The sequence below is a fragment of the Elgaria multicarinata genome, chromosome 9 (assembly GCF_023053635.1).
Source record: "Elgaria multicarinata webbii isolate HBS135686 ecotype San Diego chromosome 9, rElgMul1.1.pri, whole genome shotgun sequence".
NCBI classification, from domain to species: Eukaryota; Metazoa; Chordata; class Lepidosauria; order Squamata; family Anguidae; genus Elgaria; species Elgaria multicarinata.
Window position 1 is genome coordinate 87,204,059 of NC_086179.1, and position 20,245 is coordinate 87,224,303.

Sequence of the window (20,245 nt, forward strand, 5' to 3'; positions counted from 1 at the left end):
GTGCATCGCCTCCTGGAAAAGGCCCACCATCAGCCTCATGGTGGCCAAGCTCTTGAGCTGTGCAGTCAGAGCAGGCAGTGTTTCTCCAGCCAGTCCCAGCAGCGTTTCCAGGGATTGAACCTAGGCCATCATATGCTCAAAGCACTGACCTATGGCATTTCCCATACTGTGATCCAGTGATTTCCTCTGATGAGTGTAACAGCCTACACTCTCAGGCTGCAATGCTATGCATACTTACCTGGGAGTAAGTCCCCTTGAGCTCAAGGGGACTTACTTTCAAGTCGACACGCATGGGATTGCACTACAAACCACTATGCCGAACTGGGATAGTAAGGACAAAAACAAAAACATCTCTCATATCATGTAGCATAACAAAAGCATGTTATGCTGCATGACTTGAGAGATGTACATTTCAAGAGATGTGTTGACGAAACATATACTCACCTGACACAAAAGTACAAAACAACTGGTCCTGACTTTTTGGGGAAGTCATGTTCCAGCACTCTGCGGTCCAACTGAAGCCAATTCAGATGGCCCCTGATAAGAAAGAAAGACAAAAATAAATAAATAAATAAATAAATGCTTGACTGGAATAGCAACAGGAGGCTTTATCTTACTGCCCATAATGGCTTCTATCACACCATTGCGCTGTCTCATTCACGAGACAACCCACCACCACTTCTGTCTTTTTCTTTACTGCAGAAAATCTGTTAAGGAAAAAATGGCGGAATTGTTGGGCAATGCCTTCTCATTGGTAGTCCTAGGAGCCCTCCATCTGAAAGCACCCTGATGCATAATAATAGGCAAAAACAATTCAGCTAAATGGCACAGGAGGCTAGGTGACTGTGTGGTATTTGGGAAATACACACATCATTGCAGCGGAGGGAGCAGTGGTATTATTTCAGGCACAAATGTTTAACGTATGAAGTTCAACCTGTCAGGGTGAGAATGGGAGAATGGGAAAACGGCATATCAAAGAGATAAGAGCTTTTGTCCTCTATCGCAGCCCCAGCACCCTTGGTGTGACTATGTAATTGAAAGTCTGTCAGGTTTTCCATTAAAAGTCGTTAATGCTAGGCGTTTATACAAGGCCTGTAATATTTCACTGCAGGCTAAAACATACCCAAACAATGTCTCAGACATTTTATTTGCCACCTAGTATGGATGGAACAGCCTTGCAAATAGTCCCTCCCAAGCCACGTTTCAAGAGCTTTTGAAAACACAGCTGCTTCTCTCTTGCACACGCACATGTGCGCGCACGCACACACGGAGTAAGCTGTAGTTACTACATGCTGCTCTCAGTTTGCCACAGTGATACTGTTTCATATTTTCTCCTGTAATGCTCACAATAGCCAATACTTTCCCCCAAAGTGTTGGAAGTAGTATGTCAGAGGCTGGGTCAGAAAGGATTTTTGGCCCCTGCCTAGCCGGAGACGACGGGCGGAAAATAAACATGTTATTTTTATGCACAAGATAGGGAGGTGAAGTCATGCAGGGATGCATTAACATTGGTTCATCTAACCCAGTGCTATCTATTTTTCAAGGTCTCATGCAGAGGCCTTTCCGAGTCCTGTTGTGAAGATCCCTTTTTAAGAGGAGATGGTGGGGAATGAAACCGAAACCCTCTGCAGGCAGTGTATGCACTCACAGAGCTGTGGTTCCTCTCCTGCATTAACAGTGGGATGGACACTATGCTGCATGGAGCCAGAGGTTGATAACAGTTGTGGGTAAGATGTGTGGGTGGCTGTACCTGGATCCTGGATGGACCAGAGAGGACATAAAAGAGGTACTGAAGACTGAGGGATGCAGCTTATGGTTCCTGGTAGCAAGGAAGAGTTGACGAAACCCATGACTTTTCTTTGTACTCTTGTGGTTGTAAATAGGGTAATGGACCCAATTCCACCTGTGAGTTGAGATTATCGCAGAAGCTGAGCAGGCCTGGCTGGTCTCCAATGTAGGAGAAAGTATCTCTTTACATGGGTTGTGTACACGCACACGTACACTGCAATTCTCTTTGTTCGTTGAGTTACCCCAATGATCTGTAAAAGCTATTTGGCCAAAGAGGAGAGTGGGACAAAATCCATAAGTGTGTATGCCATGTGCAACAGAGCTTTTCTCACACTATCATCAACTTAAAAAAAAAAAAAAAGATTATGGCTGTTGCAATGCATACTGTTTTGTTTCTTAGGCCATCGTTTCATTTTAACTTTTAAAAACAGCAACTTCATATACTGACAAATGGCTTCCCAACTACCCAGAAGGAAAGGAAACAGGAGCACGACTGATTTGCTTTTGGCTGAGCTCCTCAGTGCCACAGATGCACTGAGATGGGAATATGAATTATGACCCATATGCAAAAGTTTCCCAATATGGGTATTTAGTGTGTGTGTGTGTTTTGCTGTGCTCCCAATTCCACATTTCATTGTAAACATTATTTCATTTTGACAAATGTTAATAATGCTGGTATACCGAGAAGGAGGGTAGTGAAACATCCATGGCACATTACTTTCGTGCTATTTTAGGGCTGCCCTCACAAGCCTCCTACTTCTTTCAAACCCCATGCCAAAATTACAAGATTAACATTTGCTTTGGCCTTACTCTGAGACCCTACTGGTATCATCTTCTGTAATTATACCTTTGAGACAGGATCCTCTGTCTTAGAAGTCTCATGACACCTGGTTTTGATGAGAAGGAGGCTGAGGCCTTAGCTAGACCTAAGGTTTATCCCGGGATCGTCCCGGGGTCATCCCTGTTCATGTAAATGACACACAGGATATCTCGGGAGCAGGCAGGGACGACCCCGGGATAAACCTTAGGTCTAGCTAAGGCCTGAGTTACCAGACTCTGAATCTATGGAGGGCAACTCAGACCTTTCAGGGGAGAAGTCTCACCTCCCAAGGCTGTTTCTTCTAGAGATCCCCACTGTAAAAGGCAGAGAGTGCAGAGGACATTCAATGGTGCCACCAGTGTATAGCAGAACCCCTGAAACTCCACTTGAAGGGTGGGGTTCTGACAACCATCAGCAGGGCTGGCCCAAGACACATTGCTGCCTGAGGCAGAACAAGAAATGATGCCCCCCCCCCCCGTATCAAGACATGGTCCATAATAGCAAGAGCCAGTCATGTCATTTTGACACTTGAGGCCAGTGGACAAATGCTTATTATGCTATGATAAATTTGTGAGTCTTCAAGATGCCACTAGACACTTTGTGGCTTTTGAACACAAAAGAAGAAGAGGTTCCTATGCTTCTTCGCATCTGTTCACTTTTCTCTAGCAAGTGCAAATCCCTGCTGTCAAGAAGGACTACGCACCCACCAGAGCCTGGCCACACGGATGAGCCAGTGTGGTGTAGTGGTTGAAGTGTTGAACTGGGAGTTGGGAGATCCGGGTTCTAATCCCCACTTGGCCATGGAAACCCACTAGGTGACTTTGGGCCAGTCACAGACTCTCAGCCCAAGAGGATTATGTATGCCGCCCTGGGTTCCTTGGAGAAAAAAAGGCAGGATATAAATATAATAATAAATAAATCATGCAACCAGCAGGAGCAGTCCAGAAAGATATTTTCAGAACCCAGGTGATCCAGACACACTCTAGCAAGTCAAACCAGTCCATACTACACACTCACGTATTGCCTTGCCCCTAGACCAGGCATTGCTGTTCATATCCCTTTTTGCTGCCTTATCACTTCTGTCCCCCTGGGTCAGATTGAAAGAAGCAACAGGTAAAGAAGGCCTCTGCAACTCAGTTGAATGTGTCAGCAGCCAGTGCACCTGTCCTCCCCCTCACTGCCTACAGTGTAGTCATTGGTTGGGCCAATTGGCAATCTTTGCATCATCAGGCACCAACTCACAATGGTGTTGTTAAGCAATTTTGGATGCCAGATATTATAATCGTATCTCAAAATTCATCGTTTCATTTAAATGTCAGGTTTACCTTCCGCACTGTACAGCTGCTGCATTCCTGATGCTAGAACAATAATAGTATTTTAAAAAAAGATTCTGCACATGCGCAGAGTTTCACATTTTAAACTCACTTAAGGTGCAGTCCTTTTTCCGTCTAAACATGCATAGGACTGTGCCTTTAACTAAGCTCATCATGTCACACTAGCATGACTAAAGGAATAAAATAGGATTTCCTTCTGCTGCCCTGATGCTGAACACACTTACTTTGGAGTAAGCACCATTTTGTTATAGAAAAGGGTAACATATATTTTATTAAGATTCATCCTCCCTTCTTTTTCTGGTTCCAATCTTATGCACATTTGTCCCTGGGACTTACTTCTGAGTAGACCTACAGAAAATTGTTCTGTTTATCACTCTGGTTGTCCTCATGGGAAAGAGACCCAGAGGCACACTCTGAGAAAGCTGTGTGAGAGTGGTGCTGTTTGGCAATTTTAGACTCAACTTAATGAAAATAATGAACAGACTGTGGAAGGAAAGGTGGCAGTCTCCCCTCTAATTTAAATTGCTGGTGCCTTCAGGCTACACTCCCTATTAGTCTGCTAAGGGAGTGAGACCTAAGGTCTCCTAGTAACTGCAAGGCTACTGAGTTCTGAGGAAAGAAGCAGGCTTGTATCAAAGCACGTGATGGCAATTGGGGCAACTCTAAAGATCCGGGGCATAGCTCAAAAAGATCTGGGGGCCATGCCCAGGTGGCCCTACTAATACCACCTATGTTCTATAGCAGGATGACTCTTGCCAAAGCCCAGTCCCAACCAGGCTCTCCTTAATCACCCAAAGGGTCTGGTCCTCTCCTGCTGAATTAACTCTGTTTGTTAACTGCACAACCATAATAGATTTAAACCAGAGCACATCCACACCCACACTTCATGACATAACTGTTTTGGAGATAGCTTGACCCTAAAGGTGAGGATTAATACTGTAAAAGGTTCCTAAGATCTCCCAAACATTTTGCTTTTATAGCATGACAATCTAATTCCGGTCACGCTGCACAAAGTAATGACCCTATATTACCAAAAGGAGCTATTAAGTCACCAACACAAAGGTTGTTCCTATTGATTTTCTATTCAGGTTGTCATGAGACAGTACAGATAATGAATGGAAATCCCCAGTACAAATCATTTCTTAATAAATTACACCTGCAGAGATTTTCCTCCTGAGTTGAAGAATTACTTTCATACTATTTTAGGGCTGCTCCCACAAGCCTCCCACTTCCTTTAAAAACACAATCTAAACCAACATCGGTGGAGATTTTCTAGGACTCTGAAGGGTTTAGAGGGCTTTTTAATGCCTTTTGATTAATTTTTCAATTAAAAACAGGACAATATTTTGATGCAGAGATAGCTGGGGGATTTTTCATTACGGTAATATTTTTTCTTGACTGAACGGCACATTGCAAGAATCCCTGTAGGCATACCTTGACCAGCATAATTGCTGTCTCCTCTGTGATCACTGCTACACAATCAAGGTCTGTGTGGATGTTTCTGCCCACATGGATCCTGTGCAAAGACTTCTACTCATATGGTTCCACTAGTAAAATGCTAAACATGCTACTAGTGGAACCATATGAGTAGAAGTCTTTGCACAGTGTCTGACTGCCTCCAGTAAAATTGTGGCAAACACACCTTTTGGGTATGTGATAACCCCCCCAATCCAGCTGACATGGGATGTGGGGGATATCTCAAGCTGGATGAGGGGAGCACGTGCACAAAGGGATGCTCTGTGTGTGTGTCTGTGTGTATGATTACTTCCCTATCCAGCTGTGAGGACAATGTACACACAGCTCTTTCAGAAAATGTATGCCAGTAACAAACTGACACCAGCATTCACAAGGGGACTGGATGTAGTTCCTTCTGCCCTTCCTCCCTGCCAAACAGGAGACAGGCACCACTGAAGGTTTTCCAAAAGGGCACGTGGACACTGTTGGATTGGGAGCTGATGATGTTTTGGGAGACATGATCTTAAGTCCATTGGCTGTAGTTCAGCAATGCAGCCTCAATTACACAAGCAGGGCTCTCCCACTGTCAGCCAATGTGAGCCCTCAAATCCCTGTATGAAATAGTCACCAACGGGAACTGTGGGCCTACGTGGGCTTTGGATAGCAGCCCTTGTCGGAACCTAGAGATGGATCAAATGTTGCTGACATCTGCAACAGAGTTGTTGAACTTCAGGCCTGTGGGCCAAATCTGGCCCACCTGAGGTTCTGATCTGGACTTCTGGAATTCCCTAGATGACATGGCTTCTTCTCCTGGCCCCACCACCTCTCCCCTGATCAATGATCACTTGGGGGTTTCCTGGTTTCTGCTTCGTTTGCCTTTGACCCTACCCACCACTGAAATGTGGCCCGAGAACTTCTCCAAAACTGAATTCGGGCTGAAAGAGGTTAAACAACCCTTGATTCACTTGTGAACCCCACGTCACAAAGAGGAGTCCCAATCAATACCCACAGTTCAACTTGTGAACAATGAATATTCGTTCATTTCTTGCATTTCTTTCCTGTCTCCCAGCCCAAAGCAGCTTATAAGGATTCTCCATGCAAAATACCTATGCCAAAGAATACAATAAGACCAAACAACAAAGCAGCTAGTAGAATCCAACAATATGAATCTAAAATAAGGAAAAACAAACAAACCCAAAACGGTAAATGCAAAATACAATTTCAGTTAAAGGCACATCAACCACCTGAAAGAATACCTTCTCCCATACGAGCCTTCCCAAGTTTCAAGACCATCAGAGGAGGCCCTTCTCTTGGCATTGCTGCCATTAGAGGCTCGTTTGGTGGGAATACAAGAGAGACCCTTTTTGGTGGTTTCTCCCAGGCTCTGGAGCTCCCTGCCAAGGGAGACTAGGTTGGCCCCCTCTCTGTTATCCTTCCACCGGCAGGCACATCTGTTTTTATTCAGGCAGGCCTTTGACATGTAAGCTGGTCTGTGGCTGAAGGGTCTTTAATAGGATGGTGCTACTTATTTCTTAAACGGTTGTGTTTTAATTGTGTTTTTAATTTGTTTTTATTTGAGATTTTGTTCATCTCAGTTTTATTGCTAGCCCCTCTGAACTCCATTTTTGGGTGGAAAGGTCAGGACAGAAAAATAAATGAATAAATAAAATCACAACTAGTGCTTAGCCAACCATTTACCTACAAATACTTTCCAAGTGAAAAGAAACGTTTTCACAAGCCTCTTAAGGGCACAATCCTATCCGGATTGTCACCAGCACCTGAAATCGGAGGCTGACGATTATCCTATGCAGGACGGCTCGAGCACAGAAGGGATCCTCTCCTCTGTGTTCCTGCCGCCCTGCATTTTTGTGGCATGGCTTCAGGGAGGGGGAGGGAAGGGGGCAGGAGAGCTGATAGAAGCTGTGTAAAGCAATCCCCACGGTCTCCTCCCCTTCCCACCCCGTTTGCCCTCTCCACGCTCTATTTCCGAGCACGACGACATAGCCGACATGGCATGGTTTCTGGGCTCTGTGGTCAAACCCCTGATTCTGACCTCAGTTCCTAGAAACCAAAGAATCCTATGTCCTTCTAGACAGTGTCTAATGGCCATAGGATTGCTCCCTAAAGCAGCGTTTTTCAAATCCTTTTCTGGTAAGTTTATAAGCGGTTCCTCAGTTCAGTAATGACAAACAAATATCTGTGAAAGAGAGCTTGACCACCGTTATTGATAGCCCCCTAATTTGCACAGCCATATGCATGTTCCCTAGGGTGTGTTCTTAATTCACATGGAGCAACAATACGGTCGACGAGTGCTCTCATGCGAACTGAGTGTGAGTACCACGGACTGACTTTCCAGAATCCTCTGCAACTCACAGAAGTTTCACAGAAGACATGGAGGGAGCCCTTGGCAGATAAATTGATAAGGAAATGGTTCCCTAGAAAGTTTTCAAACCATTATCCTAAATGATAGGAGAGAGCGCTAATTGATTAATCACAGAATCATAGAATAGTAGAGTGGAAGGGGCCTATAAGGCCATTGAGTCCAACTCCCTGCTCAGTGCAGGAATCCACCCTAAAGCATCCCTGACAGATGGTTGTCCAGCTGCCTCTTGAATGTCTCCAGTGTGGGAGAGCCCACAACCTCCCTAGGTAACTGGTTCCACTGTCATACTGCTCTAACAGTCAGGAAGTTTTTCCTGATGTCCAGCCAGAATCTGGCTTCCTGTAACTTGAGCCCGTTATTCCGTGTCCTGCACTCTGGGATGATCGAGAAGAGATCCCGGCCATCCTCTGTGTGACAACCTTTCAAGTATTTGAAGAGTGCTATCATGTCTCCCCTCAGTCTTCTCTTCTCCAGGTTAAACATACCCAGCTGCTTCAGTCTCTCCACATAGGGCTTTGTTTCCAGACTCCTGATCATTTTTGTGAACCGCCCAGAGAGCTCCGGCTATTGGGCAGTATAGAAAAATCAGGTTACATTCCTCTTTCAGTTCTCCCGAGCTGATTATAAAAGAGGCAATTTACCTTGTTAACTCCCCCACCTACAATCACAGCTTAGTGGTACTGGGAAGCACAGGTGAAAATAATCTTTCAAGGGCTTGATCCACTATCCATTCAAAGTTAATGGGGTGATGTGTAAGAGGTTTTCTGGAACTTGGCCTACAACCACACATACCTTGATTATTTTAATTTCATGATTGAGAAGAGATCCTGGCCCTCCTTCTGTGTGACAACCTTTCAAGTATTTGAAGAGTGCTATCATGTCTCCCCTCAATCTTCTCTTCTCCAGGCTAAACATGCCCAGTTGTTTCAGTCTCTCCTCATAGGACTTTGTTTCCAGACCCCTGATCATCCTGGTTGCCCCCCTCTGAACACCCTCCAGCTTGTCTGCATCCTTCTTGAAGTTCTGGTACCCAGAACTGGACACAATACTCAAGATGAGGCCTAACCAGGGCTGAATAGAGGGGAACCAGTACCTCACGCGATTTGGAAGCTATACTTCTATTAATGCAGCCCAAAATAGCATTTGCTTTTTTTGCAGCCACATCACACTGTTGGCTCATATTCAGCTTGTCATCTAATGAATCCCGCTGACTATTACTTGCAGTCCTGATATTTATGAAATACTAGCCTTTTGCGGGTAATGCAGGCAGTTCCAGTTCAGGCAAAGTGAGCGCTGAGCATCCTGAGCACCTGGATCCTACTTATGCCCCACTGAAATCAATGTGGCTGTGTAAGAGCAACGGTTGCTGGATTGCACCTTGGGAGATTGAGATATTTTACCGTAGAAGAAAAACGGTTCAGGGTCTTGAAGATACTAATTGAATATTGATTATTTCTTAGGATCTATTGGACTCGTTTTGTTCTAGTCACTGCGTGATAAATGGCTAACTAGAACAGCCTTTATCATCCATAAAGAGCATGCAGTGTAACGAGAGAGGAAGGTATGACTACACTTAACAAAGGATCAGAAAGCATCTTTCTTTTTCTTGATGGAGCCATTTGTATTCCAGTTTCATCTGGCAGCCTTCCTGGGCTACATGATTAAGTCCTCTACCATATCCTCATGCTTATGTACACGTGCTAACAGTAAAGTATAAACAAACCCGAGATATCCATAAATTGGGTCAGGTTTCTAGTCCCCATGGTTGCACGAACACTTTGCAAATCTGGAAGCAGTGTCTGTAGATATCTTTGGAGATGGGACTTCTTTGCCCCATGCAGCTCCCAGGAAAGAGCCCCATAGCCATTTCTGCAAGTTTTAGGAACTTTCATGCCCTGATCCTGAAACACTTACGTCTCGTCCGTGAAGGCAATTCCAAAGTATTCCTTCTCTTTCAGGTTGAAATGTGATGCCACCAGGTCTAGGAGCTCCTTGGCCAAAAGCTTGGGCTAGGAGATAAGAACAAACAAAACATGTTCAGCCAAGACAGAAGAAGTGTGGGAAAGTGGGGTGGGTGGAAATCAAGCAGGAGAGAGATTTCTGTCCTTTGAAACAATTCCATGATGAATTCACAAGACATGTGCTTAATGACAGCATCATCTATACGACCAGAGCGGCTGACAGAGGCCGGCTGAGCCAGGCTCCATACAAATTCTTATATTGCAGCATTGTGCTCTGCACCTGGCAATGCCTGGTGGCTACATCTCTGCTGCGATTCAGATCATTCTGTAAATAAGCAATTCTATTGCACAGGCACAAAGGCTGACACCAGCCTCTCAGCCTGCAGGCACACACAAATCCCTCAGCATGGTGTGCAGGCTCCCCACTAAAGCAGCTACACAATCCTTCCCAGAGGATCTTGGAGGTAAATGCAATCACCCTTGCCGCAAATATTGGTGAAGTCACTAGATAGCATTGGGCGAAGGAGTCCCTTATCTAGCCATATCCTCTATCGCAGATCAGAATTTGTAATAGCTATTTTCTCCTGTAGCTTTCATCCCTCTGGAACAGCCTTGCTCAACCCGGCGCCCTCCGCATGGGTTGGACTACAACCCCCATCATCTCCAACAAGCATAGCAACTCATGGTGGTTAAGGATGATGGGAGTTGTGATCCAACTCATGTGGAGGGCCCCGGGTTGGGCAAGGCTGCTCTGGAATAAGGTAGAATTGGACAAGTGAACACAGGAAAATGAACAGCACCCTTGTTATGATCGCAAGTAGAATTGCCATGCGGAAATTAATATTGTGAAACCATCTGTTAAAATATTTATTGTGTCCTGTTTTGGTTTGCTTGATATAGAAGTGGATAATAAACAGTAGCCCCAGTGGAGTTTCAGACATTTGCTGCTTTCTTGGAGAGGACCAAGCATTCCAGGGAATGCAGAAATGTGCAATAAGGAATGTTTGATTTAAAAAATCCAGATAACAGCCTTTACTTGCCATTGGTGATTTGCTTCGAGTACTGCATCATTCATGTCAACCGTTCCTAGTTAAGTGTTGACTGTGACAGGGGATCTGCCAAATCATATAGTACATCTTTCATGTGGCTGCAGCCAGGGAAACAGCAACCGTGAAAACCATTCTAAGACATTGCCCTCTATGGCGACCAGAACTATTTGCATTGGATAAGGTTGGCCTATTACACATTCAATGCTCAAGTAAGTAGGCACTCTCTGTAATTTCATTTATGCATACTCAATGTCATATGCTGCAGTCCTATATATGCTTACCTGGGAATACATCCCAATGGGCTCAGCTGGACTTGTTTACAAGTAAACATGCAGTGGCTGGTATCCACCAAGGTGCTGGTTTTGACCTATAAATCCTTACACAACTTGGGACTACAATACCTGATGGAATGCCTCTCCCGACATGAACCTACCCACTCACTGTGCTCTACATCTAAGGTCCTCCTCCGGTTGCCTACTCCGAGGGAAGCTCGGAAGATAGAAACAAGGGAGAGGGCCTTTTCAGTGGTGGCCCCACAATTATGGAATAATCTCCCCGATGAGGCTCGCCTGGAGCCAACGTTGTTATCTTTTTGGCGTCCGCTTAAGACCTTTCTCTTCTCCCAGGCAGTTAACAACATGGGCTGAGTTTGTTTGTTTCTAACTGACCCCAGAATAGCTGTTTTTACAAGGATACAGTTGTTTTTATGCTTCTTATGTTTTTAAATTTTGTATATCTGTTTTTAATGTTTACTGCTTTTAACTTTTGTAAACCACCCAGAGAGCTTCAGCTATGAGGCGGTATATAAATGCAATAAATAAATAAATAAATAAATAAATAGCAGCTCACATCCTCCTCCTCCTCCTCCTCAGCATGTATATTTTGCTTTAGAGGGCTCAAAGCATCCCACATACATTAGGTCAGCCCTCCTTACAACAACCCTGTAAGGAAGGTCAGTAGTATTATACACACACCACAGATGGTGCTAAGAGAGAATGGCTTGTCTAAAAACACCTAGTGAATTCATGGCAGAGATGAGATTTGAACTGGAGGGACTTCCAAGTTCACTGCTCAGCCTCTTAGCCACTACAGTACAATAGCTCTACGTATTCCACCAGATTAGGAACCTAAGCAGTCGCAACAGCAGCTGCTGAGAGCATCTTGCTGTCCCCTGGGATATTTAATAAGCCAAATAAATGCAAAGTGTTGCTCGTTGTTTCCATGGGCAGAGAAATCCTGATTGCTAAAAATGCATGAGGTCATCCCTTTGGGGGCTTTGCTACAGATACCACTGTGATAGGGTTCCCCTCCCTATTGTTTCCTGTTTTCTACCATCTGCAGCTTTCTAACAAAACACCTTTGGTTACAACTATATTTCCTTCCTGGCTCACAGTTCAGCAGGGGCTGGGTGGTGCAGGGAGTAAGGATCCATGCTCCTAGATCTACTGCAAATGCCACACCTCTTTTCAAATATGCTGTATCAGATAAGAAAGGACAGCCTTTTCTTTGAGGGATAAAGGGGAGTGGCGCGAACAATAGCTGAGCCTCAGCCAGCAGTGGCTGCACGCCAAGGTTAGTTACTGGCTCAGCATCCCTGAGGGGACTTAAGATGGTGCAGTTAAGCCCTGCTAGTCCTCTCCAAGATTACTTTCCATCCTAAGCTTTGCTTCCAGCTAAGCAAAGTTATTGCCCCTTCAGTGCTCCTGCTTCAAAACCTTAGCTGCTACCCTGAGTGGGATTGATCAGCTGCAAAGAGTTTGTAAAGCTTTTTTTAAAAAAATAGACCATTATTTCTCTGTAGCATCAGGAATGCCTTATCCCTTACCCTTACCATGGCACTGATTCCTCTTCCAGCATCATTGACTCTATAATCACACTATTTTAACAGTGAAAGGTGCTTTCCTGTGAAGGAAAAGGTCTGTCTGGAATAGTCTGTGCATTTCTAAGTGGCAACTGGGCCCACTCAGCCCACAGAATTCAAAGACAAACATAAAAAAAATGTTCAGTTTTCAATCAGATGCATTTAGATTTTAGTATATTTCTTTGCATAATGCAGCAAGCAGCTTTGAGAGCCTTAGTTGGCAGGAAAGCAAGACAGATTATTATTTTTTTAAAAAGCACACACAATTAACTAACTAAATACGTGCAGTTGATTAGACCAGCATGCAAACAACTTCTGGTTTAATCAGTTTCACTCCAAAGAGAAAATTGGTGGCTAATCCCTACAGACAGTACACAAGGATATATGGGGATATGCACCCAGGTTTTCACATGTGAGACGTAATTTTAAAATATTTTTTAAAGATCCAAATCACCATTGATGGGGTGGGGGAGAATAGAGTTATTTGTAATATACTATTCAAGTATTGGGACTGGTGGCTCTGATTTCAGTGGGGCTGTGAATCCATTTTTGGTTTTACTCAGAACCAGTGAAAATTCTAAAGGAACTATCCAAAGTGCTGAACCCTGTCCCCAAAAATGGATTTAGTGTATCCAACTCTGATGATAGTCATACTAAAATGTATCCAGAGTACCCAAATGTATTCCAGAGTGTATTTTGAACCATTACAAAAACTTGCAAAACCAGTTCATCAGAGACCATGGCAGGTTACAAAAATTGAATGTGTATATTGCAAGGAAAGACAATGCTACCATACTGCCTCCAACAGACCTGGCATCTGCACACCGTCTTAAGGTGTCCTGGAGGCCCTCATGACAACACCACAACAGGCTTTGCCCCACACAACATTCACAAAGTTTGTAGTGAGCTGTGCACAGCATGCAATACTTCCTTTCACAACAGGCTTCCACATGTGTCTTGAGCAGTGGCATGGAAAATTGCTTATGTGAGCCATTCTGACAATCTTGTAAGTCACAAGCATGGTGTGATCCAGTCAGGAAAAAGAAGAAAAGCAGGAATACATCGAGTCATGCAACTCAGTTTTTGCGGGACGTGTGAGAGCTGGACCATAAGGAAGGCTGAGCGAAGGAAGACAGATGCTTTTGAACTGGGGTGTTGGAGGAAAATTCTGAGAGTGCCTTGGACCGCAAGAAGATCAAACCAGCCCATACTCCAGGAAATAAAGCCAGACTGCTCACTTGAGGAATGATATTAAAGGCAAAACTGAGGTCCTTTGGCCACATAATGAGAAGACAGGATACCCTGGAGAAGATGCTGATGCTAGGGAAAGTGGAAGGCAAAAGGAAGAGGGGCCGACCAAGGGCAAGATGGATGGATGATATTCTGGAGGTGACAGACTCGACCTTGGGGGAGCTAGGGGTGGCAACAGCTGACAGAAAGCTCTGGCGTGGGCTGGTCCATGAACTCACGAAGAGTGGGAAGCGACTGAACGAATAAACACAGCTACATTTTCTGCTGATCGTTCATATTATCATTTGAATAGCTACAAAGTTGCAATCTCTCAAAAAATTCTCACTGTGGCCAAAGAAGAAAACCAAATTAATAACTTTTGTGAAGCTTTCTTGCCTAATCAAATTCCAATCAAAGAGTCTACAGACTACTTACACAAATTGTACAAAGTTAGCCACAAGGGCATACATAGTTCAGATAATTTGGTATTGACTCTGAATGATGAAATATATGTTCTGCTGCCAGTCTGCTATGAATTTTAATAGCAGTAGCCAAAAACTCAGCTGTTTTTCCTGCCTAGTCAACTGGAAGTAATTCTTAATCATCACAGGCAACCCGGCAAGTTGCTGTTTACAAGTATGTCTGTCTGTCTGTATTTATTGTGCCTAGCATGCTAGAAGTTGTATAAGTATATATAAAACAAGTTACCAACGTTTTATAATCTATAAGAAAAAAAATAAAAGGGAGAAAGAATATGAACAAAATGAAAATTCAAAACAAACATTTTACAAATGCCATTTCACGCAGATCCACACTTATGCTGATTGCTAGATACTAAGGTTGTTGTCAGGAGTGGGAGGTTATGGAGAAGAAGTAGGTTAATGAATGCCATTTGAGTATTTGACCAAGTAAAACCAGCGGTGTTCAGTTATAATTGTGTTATTTAATTGCAAACCAGAGTATACGCAGTAGGAGCTCAGGTGTACCTGGATTGCCCAGAGGAACAGCCACATCCTTGCGGAGAGAACGTCTAGAATAGTAAGACTGCATTCCCGTCTCTGGAGAGACCTGAGCACTGAGAGCTGCAGCTGATCTAAGCTGATCTGTGTTCACTCACAAGGCAAAAGTGATGAGCAATGACCTCCTTTCATGCAAGTCACACAAATGGCTCATTAGAAACATTGGCGACAACTTGCAGAGCCTTTTCAGTTTGTAATTAAATTTCTTGACTTTTTGTTTTCCAGGGTCTTGTTTGTTTTTCATTAAACAAAACACTTCGCACCGTTGTGATTACTACAGACTGGCACCAAAAAGAAGCAAGGATTATAGAGAGAAATTGAAAGGGGGGATGACAGTCCTTGGTCATTTCTACACCTGCCTTTTTCCCAGGATCATCCCTGTACGTCCAAATGACACACAGGGGATCCCGGGAGCAGGCAGGGCAATCTCTCCATTTTCTTGGGATAATCCTTAGGTGCAGAAAGGGCCCTTGTTTCCTGTTTCCATTTGAAAGAAGCTATTTGGAGGAATGAATCATAAGAAGCCCATCCTAAGTATTCCTATCTCATTAGTACTGCTGAAAATAAAGTAAGTGCTACTTCTGCTGTGATTGCCAATATCTATTCAACAGGCCCTGCACCATAGGGATACAGGAGTAAAGCAAGACTCTTATCTATATCATAAAGATTCATGGCCAATGATGACTTTCAGTTCAGTACCTGAAAGTTCAAACTCTGCGTCAGCCTAGTCCTGGGGCTCCGACATGGTGGCCACCAAGGTTCTCTGCCCCTCCTGATTTTTATTTTTAAACTGGAGGGCTGAAATGCTACGGTGAAATTCTGCCCTCTTTAAATCCATCTTTACTTGGGTTCAAAAGAGTTTTGAGGTTTGAAGCTCAGATCCCACCTCTACCTTATACTTAGGTTCTTGGTCAAGTCCTTTTCTTTTAGTCTCACCAGTTTGCCTTCTGGGAAACGAGTGTTTCGTGACCGGTCATGCATTCCACCATAGACATTTCAACACTGATACCATTTTTCTTGCTTCTTGAGTCCCTTAGTGAATGCAGTCATGTCCTGCTTGTGGGTTCTTGGCCAACAGCTGGTTGGCCGCTGTGTGAACAGAATGCTGGACTAGATGGACCTTTGGTCTGATCCATCATGGCTCTTCTTATGTTCATGAATTGCTGAAATCCAATTAATCAAGAGGTTACTTTGCTGTCATTTATCTCCTATTCCTATTGTGAGAGACTTAGTTCTTCCAACTTAGAAAGAAAACCTAATTGTTTAAATTAAAGGAGAATGTAATCTATAAGGTAAAATAGAGAATGTAATCTATAAGGTAGGAAGTCATTCAGTATAAATGTTACAGAAATATGAAATAATGCTCTTTGCTGGTGTCTTTTCATCAGGGTACAATGTAATTAATATTGTGTAAAAACGTACTCAGGATTTGAGCTGCAATATTTTGTATGGAGAATATTCTCGATTATGGGATAGATTTGTACTCCAACCCATCAGGAATGGCTAGGAATGGCTTGATTAGAAGAACAGGAGCCTCCTTAGAGCAAAAACGGATCTCTGTATAAATGTAGAGCCATGTGGTCTTTTTTCTTTCTATTTTCAGGATTCTCTGCTGCTCCTGCCTGTGCCTCTGAATAGGCTCAAAATAAGATGTCATTTGCATGGGTAGAAGGAAATAGGAAGAAAGAAAAGCTGAATTGGAATAACTCCTTGGGGTGGTCACTATTAAAAAATGGCTTTGTTTTCTATTCATAAGCCTTAAGCACCAGCAAATTAACCCTCTTGCTTAGAACACACCATTCCACAGGAGAATTTACAAATCTTAAGCCACCCATGTTCATGTAATGGCAGCAGGACCCAAAAGAGGAGGAGAAAAACCACAAATAATTGTGAGGACACACACCTACTTGGAGAGCAGCCTGGACGCAGTGCAATGCTGCTAACATGTGAGCATTCCTATGGGAGAAATTAGCATTTTTCAGAGCAGTGCAGCACTCTTTTTGCTAATATAGGTATAACAGAATAACTACTGCATGCTCCTACCTCTAAGAAAATAAGATAGATTATACTACTTCAGATTGCAGATAGGCACATCGCTTGTTTAAATGCTCCTTCATGCAAAAAGAAAAAAAATGCACCTAGAAAGCTAGCACATCAGGAAAAAAAGGTTAGCTTGGATAAAAGTCATGACATACTAATTTTCTATGTGCAGGGATTGTTTCCATGAGTGGTTATTTAAACATCTCTCTCTCTCTCTCTCTCTCACACACACACACACACACCCCTGGCTGTGTGACTTGTAGAGTCAATGGTCTCCTTTAGGAAAAATGGTACATGTAGGTTCTGTTGCACATGTAGATGACAGATCAGGTACATTTATTTCATGTTAAGCATACAAGGAATTAGTAATATGGCAGTAACAACACTAGATCTATATGTGGAACTTTCATGGAAGTTGGTGAGAAGTCAGGCCAAAAGGTTTTTAAAATATTCCCTTCAACATATACATTTCCAACATGCATATTTTCATGTTTCAGTGTCTTATACATGTATACTTTTTCGTCACAGACTCTCTCTCCTGAAATCAGAACATTTTTAGACCATTACATTCATTGATCATCCTTCTACCCAGTTTTTCCTACAAAGGGCTCAGACTGGCTTACATATGATTCCCATGAGGTTCTCCTATCTAAACAAACTTTACTTCAATAGCAGAAACAAATCATGGGCTGTGTCCAATATTAGTCCTACTTAGAGAAGAGCCATTGAAATGAATGGGCCTTAAGTTAGTTATGACTAATTCAAGCCCCATTCAATTCAATTCTAACTAGGACTGCTATTGGATAAAACCAAGTGTGATGTCAGTCTGGCCATTTTTAACAGACATTTACAAAGTCATGAGATTCAGGGCCATCTTGGACATGACAACGCTATGCAAGTCAACAGTTATAGGCAGGTGGGAAGGAAGAAACAAAGGAACTTCATGATCTTTCCGAAACTGGACACCTGTCCAACTGCTCTGTGTGGACAAAAACAGAGAAGATTTCACTTTGTTCTGTGCCACCCACCCCACCCTCTGGCTGACCCATGCTGAGCTATCTGGCCAGGAGGCTGTTGTTGGGATAACAAGCTGGCTCCAAGCTGAGCAGTCACTGTCTGCACCAATTTCTGTCTCCCCTCCATGTCAAGCACAAAGGGACGGCCCTGACAGAGGGCAGGAAAGTGACATGATCCCAAAAGAGGGTCCATTTACAGCCAGACAAATAGAGCTAGCAGGTAGGCTTCAGTTAGGTATAAATTTGGTACGTATCACCAACTTGGACACACAGTGAGAAAACAGGCCTACACTTGTTGAATAGGTACAATTTAAGTGCATGCAATGATTATATGCCACATGCTAACCTTCCTCAACCTGGCCTTTGCGGTGTTGGCAGGGAAGATAGATATATTCCAGCCTGGACTTTAAGGTTATCTTCAGAAGCCTTCCTTTGGGTGCCTCCACTAAATGAGGTGAAGGTCAGCCACTAGGGAGAGGGCCTTTTCAGTGGTAGCATGAAGGATGCCCTCTGCAGAGAAGCTCACCAAACTTCTCTGGGTGGGGGTGGAATTAATTTTTTTTTTTAAATCCAAGTTTTCGTATTTTTAAGTTCTTTGCACTATGACTGTTTTATTCTGATACTATTTTAACTGTTTTAAGATGTCGTATCTATATTTCATTTTTATATCTCATGGTTGGAGCTTTTATTTGTAAACCACACAAATAACATTTTGTTGATAGGAAGCACAGACATTTTGTAAATAAATAAATACCGGGCATTTTGTGCGTTATGAAATTTGTCTGCTATAGACAATAAAGGGCAGGAATCATACCACTAACAATGTCCAAATGAAAAATGCACGAGAATCAAAGCATTAAATAAATGGAGCTCTTTCCACTTTGGATATCAAGGCACGAGGCATGCAAGCACACTTTGCATTGCCACTTTCTATAATGTGATTGTTAAACATACAATGATCAGAATAAAACCATCTACCATCCCCATTTTACCAAGATTCAAATAATGCACGAAGCTCAAAGACACTTTGTAAGTATGAAACTGCCCTTCCTCTTTTCCTTACCAATTTTCCTTCCAAGTATAGTATTTGGAAGCAAGTCAAACTTGCCTTGAGTCAATCCTTGCATAAAATTGCAAGATTTTCTAAGATTTTGTATTTGTGATCATGACACCCTCATCTTTCTGGATCCATGCACGTCTTTCTTTTCCTTGCAGTAACGATCTTTCATGAAAAAACGCAAGAGAAAAGGAACAGCTGGTCAGATTCACCCAAGTAAGTGTCTCAAACTCAACCCATTTTGGGAGTGAAAAATCTGGCAAGATTCCTCAGAAACAAGTGCAGAAATGCATTTCAAAGATATTCTGAGGAAGCATATCGTGGAACAGAGCACAATGTTGTTCCTTAACTTCCTTTTTGTTAAGAGTTTTAAAAATCTTTGCTTTCCTTATTGATAGAGCTCCATTAAGTTTCTTCCAGGAAACTCAGCTTGAATAAAAAACAAGCAACTAATATTTCAAGGAGATGGTTTAAAATTATGTAGGGCAGAACACCCTTCAGATTGATTTCCTCTAGATTCTCTGAATATATGTGATAGGTGAAGTCAAGAAACGCAATTGTATTTTAAAACCATTCAACTATATCATGCATGGCAAATCAAACTTCAACCATCACATCAGGTTCTGAAACAGTTGTGCCTTGCATTGATGCAATGTGACAAGAAGGCCTGGATTAGAGCCTAGGAAAAATTAAATAGCCAAACAGCATATCCAAATGGAAGTTTTCTCTTAAGATTTATTTTACAGTTGATTCCTTTTTTAAAAAAATATTTATGTTTTTTAAAGTCCTTTTGTTAACAATTATGTGTTATGCTTTATGTGTGTGTGTTCTGTGTTTTAGAATTTTAAATTTTGTATACTCGTTTTTATCTTAATATTTTAGAATTTCTGTAAACCGCTCAGAGAGCCCTGGCTATGGGGGCGGTATATAAGTGTAATAAATAAATAAATAAATAAATAAATAAAAAACAAGAGCTACCATAGAGACCATCATCTTCATGTTGAAATATTTCATCATAATGCTGCTGAAAAAAATGTGTGTGGGGGGGAATACTTAAGGCGAGTAACTGAATTGGACAGCTTGCATAACTCATTTATCTCTCAGTCTATGAGCCTCTGTAACACTCCAGCTCATTCAATTTCAAATCAGCTCTAGAAATACTTAGCTATAGAAACCACATCTTGATCCCTTCTTACCAATCTGGGGTAGTGGGGAGGAACATCACTTTTGGG

The 20,245-nt window shown here is 42.8% G+C and overlaps 1 protein-coding gene across 4 annotated transcripts in view; it reads right to left on the reverse strand.

Annotated features, from left to right (window-relative positions):
* Nucleotides 1-20,245, reverse strand: part of FRMD4A (FERM domain containing 4A) — a 486,837-nt gene that overhangs the window by 126,848 nt on the left and 339,744 nt on the right. For all 4 annotated transcript variants that reach the window (XM_063134285.1, XM_063134286.1, XM_063134283.1 and 1 more), the window contains exons 3-4: nt 9,695-9,789; nt 445-537 (exon numbers count right to left, since the gene is read on the reverse strand). In XM_063134285.1, the coding sequence (XP_062990355.1) occupies nt 445-537; nt 9,695-9,789 (188 nt within the window). The remainder of the gene's footprint in view (nt 1-444; nt 538-9,694; nt 9,790-20,245) is intronic.